At 37.4% G+C, this 18565-nt stretch overlaps 1 protein-coding gene across 1 annotated transcript in view; it reads left to right on the top strand.

Annotated features, from left to right (window-relative positions):
* LOC113237097 overlaps window positions 1-18278 on the top strand; it is a 64834-nt gene extending 46556 nt beyond the window's left edge. Inside the window, exons 3-13 of the mRNA XM_026473363.1 lie at window positions 5867-6158; window positions 7232-7818; window positions 11009-11364; window positions 12988-13221; window positions 14297-14485; window positions 14681-14887; window positions 15191-15404; window positions 15528-15758; window positions 15868-16055; window positions 16221-16443; window positions 17170-18278. Coding sequence (XP_026329148.1) covers window positions 5867-6158; window positions 7232-7818; window positions 11009-11364; window positions 12988-13221; window positions 14297-14485; window positions 14681-14887; window positions 15191-15404; window positions 15528-15758; window positions 15868-16055; window positions 16221-16443; window positions 17170-17277 — 2829 coding nt within the window. The 3' untranslated portion in view covers window positions 17278-18278. The remainder of the gene's footprint in view (window positions 1-5866; window positions 6159-7231; window positions 7819-11008; window positions 11365-12987; window positions 13222-14296; window positions 14486-14680; window positions 14888-15190; window positions 15405-15527; window positions 15759-15867; window positions 16056-16220; window positions 16444-17169) is intronic.
* Window positions 18279-18565: the final 287 nt, after the last annotated feature.

Consider the following 18565-nt stretch of genomic DNA (forward strand, 5'->3'; position numbering starts at 1 on the left):
GGTTGCTATCCATAACAGATATCCTTGTGTGAGACAGAATTGAGTTTTAAAAACAGAAGGTTCCAAAAAAATGTTTTAGTAATAGTATTTCCCAGCGGACGCTCACGTGACGGTGCATGTCACCGACGATTTTCGTCTTCTTTTATTTGTAAGGTGTGAATTTCATAAAATTTTCTCGTATTTCTTGAGGTGAAGTAATTTTCCGCGGTATTTTTTTTTAAGTTACTAAGTGACGGGACGGTCAAGTCGTGCGCCTGGTGGTAAGCGACACTGTCAGTGCCATTCAGTACTTTAAAATCGTAAAGATCTGAGGGGCACTGCCATTACGTCGGTCATCCTGAGACATAAGTTGAAATGTCTCATGTGCTTGTAATTTCACCAGCACCCTTACCCTTTAGAAATGGAACGTTGTAATGCTCACTTTACTGCATGGCGGTAGAAACAGGTAAAGTGGCAGGTACTTCCTTGGACAAACTCTTTCACAAGGAGCTCTACTGCTACTAAATGTAATCTCAGCTGATGTTAAGAGACAATGTGGCCAACGACATAATTCTCTTAACGTTGATTGATTTTTGATTCGATTTTTTAATGTTACCATTGAATTTAAAGGCATTATCAACCTATTTTTAGAACCAGGCTTTTGTTGGTGTGACTTTCTTCACTCCTCACGGTTTATAACCAGCTTCTTGACCTTGACAGCTGCTCACTTTGATGTTCTTCTTTATTTGCTCACTGTATATACTACGCCATACTTGGTCTTCACTTTCTTTTTTCTTCTCTCTTATAATTTCACAAATTCGTTATTACGTGACAAATATCCAAACAAATTAATTTCATGTCAAAAAGAAACTAGTACCTATTCAAAACTTGTAGATGAGCAAGGCTTAAACCAGATTTTTTCAAAATTTCAACTGAATAATTTCGTTCCCCATTTGAATTCAATTATATTTTCCAACAAAAGCGTACTGTAGTCACAATATAGCTACGATTATATAAAAGCGTTTTCGTTGTTGAAGAAGAGTATAAATCTCAGCGGGATACGTCCTTATCGACACTTTATTCCAGAGATGCAGCGCGCAGATGCAATTTGCCTCTTCAAATTGCGTTTTCCGCATTGCTTGCCCCGACATCCGGTCAACTACAGAATACCGTCGCAATTATATATATTTTTTTTGCAAATAAAACTCGTCAGCTGTAGTTTGTACGGTTTTTTTAATGTCCGAAAAGTTTATAACGACTCGTAAAGGTTACTGGGTAATTTTCATTTTTAGTTTTCTGTACCTAATTTTGATGGCAATTTCTTTTATTTTAGAATATTTACTTATATTTATTTCTTGCATATCACTTTGCACATTTATAATGGGAGGTAAGTAATAACTAAATGAGATGGTGAAGTTACAGTCTCGTAGGACTTGTCAACTTAAGTCTCAGAGTGACGGGCGCAGTGGCAGTGCCTCTCGGATCTTTATGATTTAAAAGTTCTGAGTGGCACTGCAATTGTTAAGGACAGGCACGCTTATCACCAGGCGCACGACTTATTCGTCCCGTCACTTGGTATTATAAAAAAAAATAAAATAAAACATCGCACAACAGGCTCCTTTCGTGAACCCTAAGCCCTAATTGAAATCCTAACCCATGCCTAAATTTAAATTCAAATATGAGGTACATTATTTATTACTTTTTATCATCAAAGTATTCGGAAATACTGTAATAACTTTTTGTACTATTGTACTTTAATCTGTATTGTTATAATTTTATAAACCACATCACGAAGGCACTCTTTTTAGTGCTCTTCTGATCTGAATCAAAATTACTATTAATTGATTTATAAATGCGACGTTCTTTAGTATAGTTTTAAAATGGTAGGTATTCCTAATATATTTTGATTACCGATTCACTGGATGTGCAAATCTTTAAATTTGATTACGTAGCTTTAATTATGCTTCTGTGCACTCATATACTCGATGTGTGTACTTATGCATGATTTTTATTATCTACTACTCAAATTAACATGAGAAAGATAGAAGTTTGTATTTTTTGATAAATCATTTATGTGTGGTTACGCGATCTGTCTGGTAACGCAAAAGTGTTTGAAAATCATTTTCAAACAAAGAAAACATTTCTACTTTCATGACGGTCCCAGCATTGCGAATAATTTTCCACCAGCTTTATGCGACTTCTCAATTTATAAATCTAAACAAGAAAAAAAGGAAATTATATATTTACTTTCATTTTCTTCCCGCTCTTAATGAAGCGACTTTACCTTCGGCAAATTGACTTATAACCGCATTATCTTTAAAGAGACGAGGATTCCAAGTATAATCTTCAAGTCGCAACAAAACAAAAATTCGATTCACAAAACTCATTTCTCTGCCTCAATTTCAGATAATAACTAGTTTAAGAAAATATTTATTATACACGTTCAAGGATAAAAATATAAACCTAGATATTTTTTAAAGAGTTATTTGGTTTTAAATAGCTTTACATATTACATTTCATCATCATCTCGGCCCGTCAACATCCACTGCTGGGTTATATGCCTCCTCTTTTGCACGCCAGCTCAGTCGGTCCTGTGCGAAGCTCATCCACAATCTTGGCAACGGGTCATGCCCATCTTTGAGGCTCGCGATCCGCATACCGACGTCTACGACCCTTGTTCGCTGTCGTATCTCCGCGTGGGGTATAAGGTCGATGAGGGAAATGCCGAACATGGTGTGCTCCATTGCCGTTTGTGCTACTCTGATTTTGTGCATGTATTCCTTGTGAGCGGCCATGGCTCGGCGCTGTAAGTAAGTACGGGCAGGACGCAACTTTAGTTTTCAGGCTTTGAGGGATTTTATATTTAAAGGCGTCCTCCAGTTTTTCGAAGGCGGCCCATCCCAACTGATGAAAATAAAATTCGTAAAGTATAAATTCACATTTTTTTAATATATACAACAAGTCGTGCCCCAGGTGGCGACACGTCTGTCCATAACAGTTCTGTAACTGTTATGGACAGACATGTCGCCAAGTGCCACTGCACAGAAAAAAAGGATTTCTACTAATAAGAAAGAGCAATTTCTCACAATATTTGCTAATTCTGAAAAAATATTTATTAAAAGTAATAAAATATTGTCATCACAAAAATACTGCTTATCTTTTTCTAATACAATTTTACTCTTAACTTTATTCTAACTTTGAGACAAATACGTTCCCTTCAAAATTTTATTTCATCTCTAATCAATTCATTGGACATTACTTACATCAAGAAATTTTTACCTCTTACATCAAATTTAAATAATCTTAATGAATTCAAAATTTCTTGGGTGTATTTTAAGAAAATATATTCTTAAACAAAAAAAGAAGAAGTTTTCTATTAAGATTAATATTCTAAATTCTAGAGTATATTCTTAAAGCAATATTTCGTTGCGTTTTCATAGTCAATGTTGTCGTGACATGTCGCCGAAGGCGCATGCAATCAAACTACACTCTTGTAACAAGCACAACTTTAACATGCAATTAGTTTCATGACGCCACTGCTAGATGGCATTAGTTGTATTCTGAAACGCGCTATCGTTATGTTAACTTCAATAGTATAAAGTCATCTCATATATTTAGAATTGTTAGTGCTTTCTGCCGATGTAGCATTTATACGACACTGAATGGTCCTCAAGTATTTGAGAAGATTCCGTCCTATTTCTGCTACTTTAAGGTTTGACACTGAACTGTGTGCTTTCACGCTAGTGAGACATACAGGTACTGTTGGGTCCATAACCCTGTAAATTTACCCTTTTTGAAATTAGAAAACACAAATCTTCAGTCAAATAATTAAGTACTCTCAATTTTTCATTCTTTTTTTTTTTCAAATCGAAATCGGACATTTCTAATAACAAATAAATATTTTGTTGAATCTAGAGTGGCTTTGTGACTTGAAGTAAATTAATTTGCTCTTGGATTAAATATTTCTGTCTTGTAACGAAAATACACTTTTGAGACGTTTTTTTACTATTATCAAGTAATTATTCTCTAGCGTCTATAGGGAGAAGATCGTTTTGTTGGATTTAATAAATTTGTCTTCATAAAAAGAATTTTGTCTTTTTCTAAGTAATCTGTTTTTACCATGTGTGCCACTCTGAGCTTTAAATCACAAAGAGCTGGGGGCACTGCCACTGCGCCCGTCAAACTGAGACCTAAGTAGACAAGTCTCATGTGCCTGTAATTTGATCAGGACCCGTAACCCTTCATAACCGTAACGCAAAACGCTCACATTACTGCTTGACGGCAAAAATATGTAATGTGGCAGTACTTCCCTGGATGAACTCTTTCACGAGGAGCTCTATTGCCACTAAAAATCTAAGTAAATGACGACAAGTTTGGAATTAAATGAGGATGATTTATGGTCATGTCCCCGTTTTGTGAATTTTGATGAGAGTGACAACGGAACGAACCAACATAAGAAAGAATAGTAAAGAAAAAAGAGAATTCGAGAACGATTCAAAATTTTTAAATCAAAATCATATACCTTTATATAAGCAAGTACTAGATATAATATTGGCAAGAAAAATTTTAGTGGCGCTTTAAAAACTGTGAAATTTTGTTATTTGTAATTTTTGGCTCTTTCAACTCAAAAGGTTGCCGACCCCTGGTCTAGGTAGTAAGTACAGGGAATAACAATTCAAAAAATAAAATCCATTTAGCTCTAATCTGAAGCTAATAAGTTCCGAAAAAGCCGGCGCGGAACTAGCAGCCTCCAAATCAATATTTGAGTTCCATTTAACAGCGATGCTTTATAACGGCTTGTGTTTTTTTCCCCAATATTTTTCCAACGTCACACTATCGGCAAGCCGCATGGGCACAAAATAGGTTTGTCGATTGAAAAATATTTTTGCCAAATGATATTCAGATTTTCTGTATTCATGTTTTTTAAGCACAGTTTGTGCTTTAACTTAGAAACTTTCGATTAAGTTGAAGTTTTAACACCAACAAGATTGACATAATATGTTGGAACCCACATACTGATACACGGTTATTTGTAAAATATTATTTTTTTTATACAATACTAAGTGACGGGAGGAATAAGTAATGTGCCTGGTGGTAAGTGACACGCCTGTCCCTAACAGTTGCAGTGCCAGTCAGAGCTTTAAATCACAAAGATCTGAGGGTCACTCTACCAATGCGCCCGACACCCTGAGATATAAGTGGACAAGTCCCATGTGCCAGTAATTTCACGAACACCCTTATCGTTTGAAACCGGAACGCATTAATGTTCACATTACTGCTTAGCGAAATAGGTAACTAACAACCTCGCAAGACTACATTGACTCCTGGGGGTCGATACAAACCCTTACGATAACTCCGATTCGATTTGATATCGTACGATATCTTTTCATTTTTATTCACAATTCCCGAATCGTACTATCGTATTCGAAACCGAACCTAAATGACGTCACACTCGTACGATTGCTCGAACTTCTCGACCGGCAAAGGCTACAAACGTTATTCAGAACACTGTTATCGAATGAAAGTTACCGAACGTCCTACTGTTTACAAAGCAAGAATGTAATATGGAAATCTCTTATTATTTTAAATAATAAAGTCTGGATATTGTACAATTTTATTTTAATGCAAAACTAATACATTCTGAAATTTTAGGCCTTTAAAGTCTTAAAAATGTATGTAAAAGGATTTTCATTTTTCTTATATCTATTTCACCGACAAACTCCGTAAATGCTGTTAGATAACGATATCGTATCCGAAATCGTATCGTATCGTTCTGAATAGCTCTGAATCGGGGTGCTAACCTCCATGACTTTTTACATAGCCCTGTATATCTTTATGAGAAACATATGTCTTCTCAAAATTTACTAGAAATATGTTATTGTTCCAGATCCTTTTCGACAGTTTCACACTTGGCCGCTTTACCTCCTTCACTGAAGATGGTTGTCCGGACGGTTACATGCAGATCCAAGAAGCAAGCAGACCACAAGTCGGTGGTTCCTGGTGTGGAACGTCCTGGGGCCCCTCTATATACTACAGCGAAACGAAATCTATCACTCTTATAATACGTTTATTACATCTATCTAAAGAACAGAACAACTACAACTTCGATTTCCGAATGGCTTATAAAGTGCTAAGGAAAGAACATGCCACTGTCCGATACGGCGGGACTCCACCATCAGGTAAAACTTTTATTAAAACCGTTTTATTTGAACTATTTAAACTCAATATAAAAATCTGCAACGTGCATATAGAGTAATTCGTAAGATCTGCTATCTCGATTCCTAGGTCAGTTGGTAAGAGCGGTAGCCACGTCAAGGCGACAGACGCTGGTTTGAATCCAATTGGATCGAAGGAATTTTTCGATCTTTGTATCAATAATAGTATTAACAAACTAATCGAACATTTTCATTAAAAAATATATGAATATCATTGTATTAAAAGTATCATGATATTTTTGAGTTCTTAGGTTTTCGCGATTGTTACATATTGGAAAAGAAACTAGTACGGTTCTAAATCGCGTATATTTGTTTTTTCAAACAAACCAAAGTTCCGAGCCCTTCACAGGACTGACAGTGTCAGCCGTGACCATGGGACCTTGAAAGGGCTCGAGACGTTTCTTTTTTAAACAAAAATACGCCATTTTTTTATAATATCAAGCGACGGGACGAACAAGTCGTGCACCTGATGGTGAGTCACACGCTTGTCCATAACAGTTGCAGTGCCAATCATAGCTTTAAATCGCAAAGATCTAAGGGGCACTGCCAGTAAGCCCTGAGACATAAATTGACAAGTCCCATGTGCCTGTAATTTCACGAGCACCCTTACCCTTCAAAACCGGAACATAGTAATGCTGACATTACTGGTTGCCGGCAGAATAGATAAGGTGGCAGCAATTTCCTGGACGAACTCTTTCACAAGGAGCTCTACTGCTACTAAATCCGAAAAAATACTAGATCCTACCAGAGACTACTAGATTGGAAAAAATTGTTTCTTTTCTTAAATAAAATACTTTTACTAACGTTCTAAATAAGTAAACAACTTACAGTTACAGAAGCTTGACAGAATATTATATTGATCCCTTATGTCTAAGAAAAATATTATATCTCTACTCGTACTCTTCGAAAGATTTGTGTTAGTCAACCTTCAGTATCCTTTATCCTTATTGCTTGCAGCTCAATAAACTAGCGAGCAAAGTAACCTTGGTACATTGAAATCCAGCAACAACATCTTTAATAATCATTTATCTTTCCAGAGCGGCCTTTTTTCAAGCATCGACCTATGTCGTTTCCTGTAAACATTTCACGCGGGGAAGAAACGAACGTCGCGAAAGCAAAAACAGAATATTACCTCGGGGATTTGATCTCCGGAACTTATTGTTCGCGAATCTTCAGCGACTGTGATCGTAAAAACTGTAGATTACAGTCGCCTAACTACCCTGGCGTTTATCCGAGAAACTTAACTTGTTACTACGCAGTGCGTCAACATGAAGTACCTTCAGGGAAACATGCTCTAATCGTAGTGAAGCAACCGAATGGGCAACTAGTATCGATCAGAAGTCAAAAGGCACTTTACGCCGCGTCGCAACAGGAGAGAGGGAATAGTGGGCGTGAGTTGAAATTCTGGCAGCAATGCGACGAAGTGCAGGACTATGTTACCGTGTACGACGGATATACTACTCGAGATCCGGTCGTTTTGAGATTTTGTGGCGGTGGCGTGTCGGTGCCAGAAGCCATATCGAGCGGTCCCGAGTTGCTTGTAGAATTCACAACGTCGCCTTTTGGCACCTTTTTGCAACCGGCGACTTCACAGTCGTTGCACGGTTTTCAACTGGAAGTCGAGGTGAGACCGCAAAAAGTTTTAAATTACTTCCCTCTGACTTTTAATATCGATATTTTTTCTTTGAAAATTTCGGACTTGAAGAAAATGTACCCCACATAAAATCTTCAATTTCATTATTTCATAAACTAACGAGAATATTAATAGAAGTTTTTAATTCACACCCTTTACCTATTATGTAATAAGCCATATCACCAAAATTACAACTTTTCAGTAGAGACATTTTATAACTTTTTATGCTTAAATCAGAGAGTTATAATATTTCATTAATATATAATTTGTTTCATGTAGTTCATATTTTTAACCAACTTCAGAAAAATGAGGAGATTCACAATTCGACTATATATTTTTTTCGTATGTATGTTACGCGATTTATGAACCTATTTTGATGATTCTTTTTTGTTGGAACTGAGGTACCTCGGTAATGGTCCCAAGAAAATATTCCACCTCTAAGGGTGGCAAACTAGGGGTTGAATCTGGTTTCGCGCACTTTCCGGTAACCGATTCCAATAAAATTTGGTAAATAGATGTAATTCCACGAACTTTCGAAGTCGGTTTTTTTGGTACTCTGTACGAAGATTATATAAATTACACGTAATAAACGCACTTCTGACGTATGAACACATGTGGCTTTATTATACCAAGAGTACGAATTATTTTTAGGCGTTTTGTCGACTCGAAAGTAATAACTTTCACATATACATAGATATAATGTTCCTAGTTACTCCTACAATGTACATAAGATAGAGGTAATTCTTGCATTTTCCGACTTTCCGACAATCTATTTTCATTAAAAGCAGCTTGCTACGTGCCGAAGGTTTTTATTGCTTTCGATTCACAGACTCCTAGCAGGGGGTAGTAATTAAAGCTCTCACGACACGTATATTAGAATGACATTACATTTACGTATCCATATTAACTTCTGTTCAGGTACCTACAATTTAAAATCTTTTTCGAATTTGTGTAGAAGCGAACAAAGGCCTGGATGCGCGCCAAAATTCAATTAAGCAAAAAGTCCCTGCTCGTTTTATCATCAACTTTACCAAAATAAAGACGATGACAGCATATATGGAACTCCGGCGTTAACTATAAACAGTAACTGATATATTTCCTTCATAGCTGCCGAGTGCTCTTAATTAATACGTAATTAACAAAGATCGTAATTGGCAGAGTATGATTATTTAAACTGCCTCTGTGCCCGAACGGTTACCATGCCGGACTGCCACGCAGAGGTCCCTGGTTCGATTCCCGGGCCGGGAGAAATATTTGTAAGACCTACATTTATTTCTCTCGTGAGTTTGGGTGTATATTGTGCTTGTCTCTGTGTATGTCCACGGCACCCGCGACACAGGGTTTCCCTAGTGCGGGGCTAAGTTGAGTGTATGCGTTATTATTATTATTTATCTAAATTTCTAGTAAACGACATAGTGTGGATGATACCTCCTTTTGAAATCCGGAATTATTGTATTTCATTATATAGTTTTGATGTGTAACCAGCCGTTAACTTATCCGCTTTCACTGTGTTCGTTAAGCGCATGCGACTCCTCGAACGAAGCTAAGCTAACCTAGATTAGTTCACGTAGTAGCATGCAAAGCTAAGCTGGCAAAATACGTAGTAAGTAGTGACGTGCTACACTATTGATAAGTGCGGGGGTGAAGGGCGATATATTTTACATAGCTTAGCGGGATCGTTAGGTTAGTTTAGTAGCTCGGTTAGTTCAGTTCGCGGCGTGAATCGAAGTTTGAATAGATGCCCTGGCGACGTGAACTAAGCTAAGTTAGCTTAGTTTCACTTAGGTGAACGCATATAGAAGTCCTCGTCAAAAGTAGCTGCCTGAGGAGTTTCTCTCATCTGTCCGCTATTTTCATCATTAGATCAGCTCCAGGTCACCATAATATTTTATTTTCATTGGAATTACATCAATATGCCAAATTTTATTGAAATTGTGTAACAGAAAGAGAGTAAAATTCACCAAAACCACTACTAAGGTATAGACATGGGGAAAACCGTTACATTTCCATCACCGTGACTATAGTCCAGTTACAAAAAATCACAGTGACAAATCACCGTTAATTTGTCACGCCTGTCACTTACATCACGATATACGGTTTTGGCAAGCGGCTACTTTCTTATCGTTGTTATTATTCACTTTGAAGTAATGTTTAATCCCGTTTGAAAAACTAATCCGCAAATAACCTCTACAGTTTTACATGCTTGTCGCGTTATTCGTTAATAAGACCATACGGCGTCTTTATTATTAGGATTCTGTACAATTATCTCATGTGTATTTACAATATTCTTACACTGTATTTACACCGATCTAATTATTTCTCGGTTCATAATTAGAATATAAAAATAAAAATGAACACGAAAATGTATCTATTTTGTTTTGATTTTTTGCCCTTTATTTTTAATAATTCCTAGGTTTCAGGGAAGGTATTACTATATGTATTACTTGAAATTGAGGTAAACATGCTCTGCCTATTTCGATTCCAGGTAATCAGATTCTAATCATCTTCGATCATTACTACGTGTTCATTGGATAGGGAAATCGATTTCCTCACGGCTAGTCAAAATGTTTAAGTTTGGTATACTTCAGCGACTCGTTTTAAAAGGTTTTCGTTAAGGGTTTATTCTACTCATAATAATCAGTTGGAACATAACGCTAGATTCAAGTTAATGGACTCTTGTACATGATAGAGTGCTATTTAAAGTGTTTCATTTTCGGTGAACAATAATAAATCAAGAAGTGTCCTAGAGGCCGCTTGGGTCCCTGCCAAAGTGTAATTAGTACCGTAGGCTCGCACGGTCACATAATGGAGCGCTGGGCAAACTCAACGGTCGCACCCCGCATTGTTTCGACTAGCGAAATGGGACGCAACCCCACCGTTTTTGTCTTGCAACTCTACGGAATGTTGTTCTTTAAGATTTAAAAATTTTTATTCACTATCGTCCTTAAACAAATTGTTTCACGTCCCTGTTGGGTGACGCAAGTGCTCTCCTGTAATTTTACTGGTGTATCGTCTGTTTTAATTATTCAGCTCTCACAATTTATGTTTCCAAAGATACTTCGGTCATAATAATCGAGTTAACGGGAGCGATGACAATATTCTATCTCAACCCCCTTCTAGAGTGTTGATTAACGATCGTTAGTGATTCCCCTGCGGTTATCAAATAATTAATCAATTTCAGGTCAGGTTCGTGGATCAACAGTCGCCCACATACGCAAAGAACAAAAGGGCTTGTGAATTTTGGATCAGAGGGACTGGGCGAGGAATTTTGGAGCACCCGCAACATTCCTTACCACCGAACACCACTTGTCTCTACCATATGCAAGGAATCGATACTTCGGGACCATCAGGGAGAAACATAATTTACAGAAGGCCGTCATTCTCGGCACCAAGATTTAGGGTGTGGTTTTCGGTATTGAAATTTTATGTAACCAACGCTATCAATCCAAACTTGCCGGAAGACGAGTACTGTGGAAGCCATTTGAATATATGGGATGGCCCGATGCGAATATCGCCTGGCTGTAGTGATATATTTTGGTGAGCACACTCGCTTTGTCTATTATAATCATCGACATAACTATAGCAATTTGTTATGGATTTATACAGAGTGGGGAAAAAGGTACGCCTGAGTTTGGGGAAGCATTTAAAAATGTAGAGAACTAAGATTTTGATTTTTTTTAAATTCAATTCGGTACATGCAGTTATATCCTTAAGATTTTGATTCGATCTCGGTAAGACGGCGACTTTCAGCAGCAAAACACCGATGTAATTTAAAAAGGTTTTCGTCTTTTGTCGGCTTCACCATTCAAGCGGTATAGTGTTCACTTCCTCAGCAGTTCAGGCCTTGAGGTATTTTACGGTGTGGAGGCGATATTTAAAAACATTATCCCTCAAGGAAGCATTACTGAGGAAGTGAACACTGTGTCTTGGTCGAAAACTTTAATAACCGACTTCATCAAGCGCAGGACACACCGCGAACGAAGCTAGCTAACTTAGCTTAGCTCACGTAGTTGCACGCGCTAACTAAAACGCGTTTAAGTGATACAATATTTTTTTGAGATATCATAAAAATCCGGTTTTAGAATATTGAAATTGTTCAATAATATTTCAGCTATACATCGTGAGGGCGCGTTCCCACTATGTCGTGACGACAGATTGTCGTGCAGTTTACAGTGTCGTGGCTTGTATATTTAAATGAAGTTGTTCACATATAGCACGACACGATTAACTGTCGTTCACGATTTTTTATCGTTACAACGACAAACTGTCGTCACAGTGGGAACAGCTAGAACGACAGTCGTCGAACGATAAAAAAAGTCACGATAAAAACGTGACGACAGATTGTCGCAGCTCCTATTGTCGTCACGTTTTATTTATCGCTGTCCGCACGTATTCTGCTCCCTGCCCTCTCCTCTTGTACTCCGCGCACTCTGCTCGCTTTGCAGTTGCGTTGGGTCGTAGCCAGAGATGGGCAAGGAGACTGTCGTGAAACGATAAATTGTCGTCACGATCTAGTAGAAACAGCTAGTCACGGCAGTCGTTCAACGTTAAAAAATCATCCACGACATATAGTCGTGATAAGGGAACAGGCTAGACACGACAGTCGTCCAACGATAATAAAACGTGACGACATAGTGGGAACGCGCCCTTAGGGTAAGTTCCGATAAGTCGAACACGTTAACTATTTTAACTGTTTTTAAAAGAGAATTTTGTGCTCTATCTTCTGGTATTTAAAACGGATATTTTACCATTTATCACTTAGTCTCGTTTTAGTTAGTGGACGGCAGCTATGCCAGCTAAACTAACTTGGCTACCTTAACTCACGTAGTTGCATGCAAAGCTAAGCTAAGAAAATATGGATACGTGCGGGGGTGAAGGGCGACATATTTTACGTAGCTAGCGGGTTACTTTAGTTAGTCGGTTAGCTTAGTTCGGGGTGTGGACCGAAATATGAAAAGATGCCCCGGCTACGTGAGCTAAGCTGAATTGGCTTAGCTCCGCTCGCGTTGAAGCCTGCGCATCAGTGTATTTATTGTTGCTGAAAGCCGTCAACTTGCTAAAATCGTATTTTAAACTTGAAGAAAAACATACTCTGTATTTAGCATTTCAAAATTTTGCAGCATTTTTTCTTGAAGTTATTAGTTATTTAATATTTTACAGTGACAAAGATCGATCTGTCCAAATGTCAAGAGCAACCTCTCCGCAAACGGTGATAGTGGGTCGTCCTCCGACTAACGCTACGTTAGTTGCAAGGTTTTGTCGTGAAAGAGCTCCTAGGACTTGTGAGCATGCGCTATTGAAGAGGACCAGAGCCTGTACTAGAACGGAGAGCTTCTTGTCCAGAGGAGATTCTTTGACCTTAGAACTGAAATTAACACAGGGGACTGCTCTCAAGTAAGCTGTGTACTTATTTAGATATTATGTTATTATGCTCTTGATGTTATTCTTCTTATCGTATCGATGGCATGCACTATCATGGTTGCCATCGTGGTGAAAGGATTTGCCAATCAGCGAAGGGTACTCGCCGATTATTGCTCAGGGTGCGCCTGACTTGAAGTTGTTTACTTCATATACATATTACGCAAGATTATACCATTTTATTTATCTGATGTACTAAAATACAAACCGATTGTTAAACGCGTCATTTGGATTAGTTTATTATTGTTATAATACAATCTCTCAACACAGAGGTAATACTCACGTTTTACTTTTAAAATATTACTTAAGGCGTATTTGTTTAATATTCAGCAATCTCCAGCATATCTGCCGATGTGTGGGAGATGTGGGCGTTTTATTGTTACCTTTGGCTAGTACTAGTAGAATATCTGAATGCTAATTATTACAGTTGCATTGTTGTTTACTATTACGCTTTTATTTTACAATTATACTATTATCCATAATTATATCAAATTGTACACGTCGGTGTGTGTTCCCTTTTGCTGAATCCACTGAAAATCAGCGTATCAGCATATGCAGTGAGACGACACCAAGCTGAGTGGATGACGGATTCCGTAACAGCACAGCATGCACACGTTATGGCGTATTGTTTGATTAATTATTGTTACAGTTTTGTTATTTGCTTCCTGTTAGTGTGTTATTTGTGTGTATTTTCTAATTATTGTTTTTCCCTTTTTTTATTTAGATTTTTTGTCTTACATGTTATAATTATGTTTCGTAATTGTTAAATGTATGTGTGCTGTATTGTTTCTTTATGGGATATTTCTTTCTTTTCTTATTTCTTTCTTTCTTACTCAAATATCCATTTATATAATATCTAACTTCTATCAGGATTGCCGTGATGTTGTCCAATCTCCAATACGAGAGTAATCCCAAGAAGAAGAAGATGTAACATGTATGATGTAACGGGTTATTGTACGCAACTCGACGTACAGGCGGCAATTTTGCGACACTAGCCTGGTATTATGATTCAAAATAATAGTACTAAGCAATTAATGTCTTTTAATTTCAGGCCAGTCTTCTTCAAGGCTCTGTACGAGTTCGTGGATCTTCATCAAGACGGTGAACCGTGGGGTCGCGGACCATGCTCCAGACGCTTTGCATCACGTTCTTTCCCAGAAGCGCCTCCAGATCCTCCTGTTACGTTTTCTTCTCCACGAGATGTGTTTCTGTATGGCAGAGGAGGTTCAAGAAATATAAGGTAAACGTTTTGAATTCAAAACATGCTGCATAATGTCATATTCTAAATCCTATATTACTCTTATTAATCCGTTTTTTTTCTATATGTTCCACTAGCAAAAATCTACTAAAATCTATGTTTACATAACACTGTTTTTTTTCTACGTATATACGTTGTACTGATATACCTACAAATGAAGAAATATTAAAATTCCAGTTGCACTTATCGCCTTGAAGCCAACCCGGGTGAAGTGGTGAAACTTCGTGTGTGGGGAGTTCGCTCTGGTGGTAGACTCTGCCGTTCTGTTCACTCAGCACATTCCCCGTACTTTCGATGTGCTGGAGATCCCACTGCAGCCGTAAGAATATTCGATAGACCTTGGCGAGATAACGGACCAGGCGTGTCTAGAGATTGTTTGTGCAGGTACTGTTTCAATGTATTGTAATAGATGGCTTACCTGTTTCATGAAGGGATTTATATAGCTTTCTATACGTAAAAATACTAAGTAACTACATCATTCTGAAAGTGAAAAAAACCATAAAACTTTATGGTCAAGCATCCAAGGTCAGAAAAATTTGGACTTTTTCAAGGCTAAATCACTGTTTTTCTCTTTTAAGTCTTTGAGTTGACACCACGGTTTATTCCGTTTTCATTAGCTTTGGCAAGTTCAGACAATTCCCTCCAGTTTAGTCGACAAATTAAATATTTTCTTTTCATATTTTATAGTGAAACCGGCGATTATGAATTTACATCAACGGGCACTGTAGCAGAACTAAAATTCGACGTGGTTAACATGTCTGCAGTTGACGACTTCCGATCCTTCGGCTTTGAAGCCTCCGTGGAGTTTGTGAGGCTAGAAGCGCTTTGCGAAAGTTCACACAAAGTGTATGGAGCTAGTGGGGATTTGAGATTGTCGTCTTCTGCTCCTATGGCTGATATAGTAAGTTATTATTTAAAAAACTAACCTAAAAAATTTCAGACCCATATTTAATCCATTTCCACCAAATTTAGTTTTTAATATTTTGATGCGATTTCATTATAAGCTGTATAAAAATTATTCTAGGAACGTTGCGAACGACGTCCATGGCTCATCGATCCGTCACCTGGTAGATTTCTGTACCTGCAAATCCGAGGCAGCATCATCAAGGAACCAGAGCTGGACAACTTTACACTGCTTAACAACATTACAGTAGCTCCTGACTTAAGGCATTTGTGTAGAACACCTAATAGAATTGCTGTTTATACATGGGGATTGACGCCGACTTTCATTTGCCCCGATCCACCTGATGATCAGGTAAAAATGACTACTCATACGAGTATATTTTACCATACTTACAGTTTAAAATGTATTATAATTTTAATCGAATGAAGTTTGGATGTAGAAAGGCTTGATTCGTTTTCAGTACGAAGACATCGTAGAGGTTTTCTCAGCGGGCTGGGCTAAAGAAGTGGATCCGTTGACTCGCCACGTTCTTGCTCCACCACCGTCACCCGATCAATTTGACCTCGATTGGCCACGAGCTCTCTCTGTAGAACTGATCGCTGTTGAACCTGGTTCCTACTTCGTTACGTGGTTGGAACTTTCTAGAAGGTACACTAATCCATAGATAGCTATTATTTCAAACAACATTTCTGAAAAGCTAGTTATTTTAGAAATCATCTTTCCGTCAATTTAAATAACCATGGTACCTTTTTTAGTTATCCTATATTCATCTTTCCGAATTAATTGTACTTAATTTATTTGTCTTATTACTAGACACGCTGTGGACCGAGGCGGTGTATTCGCGATGTCAGGAGAATGCGAGTACCGTTGTGAATCTCTAGACGCCTGTATTGCACCGGCACTGTGGTGCGATGGTATCGCGCAATGTCCTCACGGGGAAGATGAACGGCTGTCACAATGCTCAGCCTTGCTGCGGGTACCAGCACAGTATGCGGCCGCGCTGTTAGCCTTTAGCATTCTCGCTGCCTTCGCTACAGTAAGTTATAGTTTTTCATTTTGTAAAATATGTACCGATTTATGAATAAAATCACTAAAATTGTTTCAATTCAAATGTTAATTGCTTAACACATTACAAATTTAAGATGGTACATTAATTGATGGTATACATGTGACATCTTGCAAGGGCAACGAAAAAGGAATCATTTCGTAAATTACACGACTAAATTAGATTAAGATCAGATGAGAAGAGGGTGTTGAAGCCGTAACTCATAATCTAAAGAGTTTAGCGCTATAGTCTCTCTGTCGATAAAACAGATAAGCAAATCAGTTTAAACGGTTTTAAAGAGATGTCATTACGATGCTCCAAATCCAAAAGGCGGAAAAAACTAATTTGACAGTTGTGAAATCTTCAGACCACGAGGTTATATGGGTTATACATTACTTACAAGTTCGTCTTGCCCCGTCTTTTGAGGAAAGACAAACATTAGCACAATTTGCACATTTTCAGCAAATACATCGTAAGAACTGATGTGTAATGATTGTTAAAACATGTAAAGCTGATAAACAACGTCAAGTTCAGTGTAGTCCAAAATTCTTACAACAGTTTATCTGTTCTTTCTAGAGCTCAAAATATTTGACTCATAATATAGTATATTCTTTATCCTACGTTCAGATAAACCTCATTAGTGCATAATTCACTATATTGTTTAAAAGTGTCGAGCAGGCAACTCAGCATACACAACGAAATTCTTTCCATTCACAGATAGCTGTAGCGCGTTCCTGCCGCCGACGGCGTTCTGCTCTGCAACAACGTTTGAAGAGTCTTTCCTCCGACACCGCCATATTTGACGAAAAAGAAGTGATTTGCTGACCAAGCGAGGACTCCGTGCGGTATGTGGAAGTCGACCGCGTCACCACTGTGTGATCGGCTTCTCGCATGGAGTCCTTCAGCTTTTACAAACCAATTCAATGGTTTCCACATTGTTCTAAATATACTCCAGGACAAGTCGAATTGTAGTAGTGTTCACTCGATCGTGAAATGGCTCTGTTAAAGTCTGATCATTGAGGAATTTTTGCTCTACGCGTATAGAAGTTATAAACTAGACATAAATAGTTTGACGAATTGTGTAATAATTACGAGTTTACTCAAAATGTTGAATTTAGATTTTTGTAAATAAGTAAGTAATAGTAAATTGACGATGTACGGAAATGTAACTGTGAAAAATAGGGACATTTGGACCAAATGCAGTCGATCGGTGGCCAAGTTGACTTTTTGAGAAATGTCCACGATGTTTCCAATTCTCGCCTTGTCGAAACCTCCGCGTTTGTTGCCCACTCCTACAATTTGAATCTTTTGCTTATTGTCAAAATGATCCTTCTAGAATTAATGGAACAACGCACAATGTATTTGAGTGTATTTGGATCTTGTGTGTTTGACTGATCGACATGCGGCACAATCGAGTTATGTGATTAACAACTTGTAAATAAATAAACTTTTGTAGTGTCTCCTACTCAAGGTTGGTTATATAAAAATCGATTGTAGTTTCTAGCGATGATATCGATACGGCAATAATTTCATTTTTAATCGTGTAAAAAATCGACAAGTTGACCTGTGTTCTCAATGTTAATCTAAATTTGTATACGTGATATAAAACTGCCATTTTTGTAAGAACTTTCACGTTCAAAATAGCATTGTAAGCAAATATACATTTCCAAATCTAATTATAATTTCTAATAAAAATTCTTTACTAATGTTCTTTTTATTATAGTACCTATATATTGTAATGCATATTATATGTTCAATTACTTGTAAGTATTAATTATAGCTATATAGATCTGCCATAGTTGTCGCGTTTTAAGAATCCAGCGAATAATCATTAAATTAAATTCAAACGATATATAGGGTGTAATTGTTAAGTGTGCCCAGGCGATTCTTCCGTAAATATATACCTTTAAACTGATATCCAAAGTACGTGACCTAATAACTCAAACGACATGAAGAACATTTTTAAAACAAAATTAGATATATCCAAAATTTTAACGTTAACGTTCCCATACATTTTACATGGCATTCGTTGAAAGGCTTTAATTGACCTACTTTAAAAAGTAACAATAACTTTACGGATAACGAAAGTGTTATAGATAAAATAATAAAACTA

This window comes from Hyposmocoma kahamanoa, unplaced genomic scaffold (genome assembly GCF_003589595.1).
Source record: "Hyposmocoma kahamanoa isolate Upper Pololo Valley unplaced genomic scaffold, ASM358959v1 93, whole genome shotgun sequence".
Taxonomy (NCBI): domain Eukaryota; kingdom Metazoa; phylum Arthropoda; class Insecta; order Lepidoptera; family Cosmopterigidae; genus Hyposmocoma; species Hyposmocoma kahamanoa.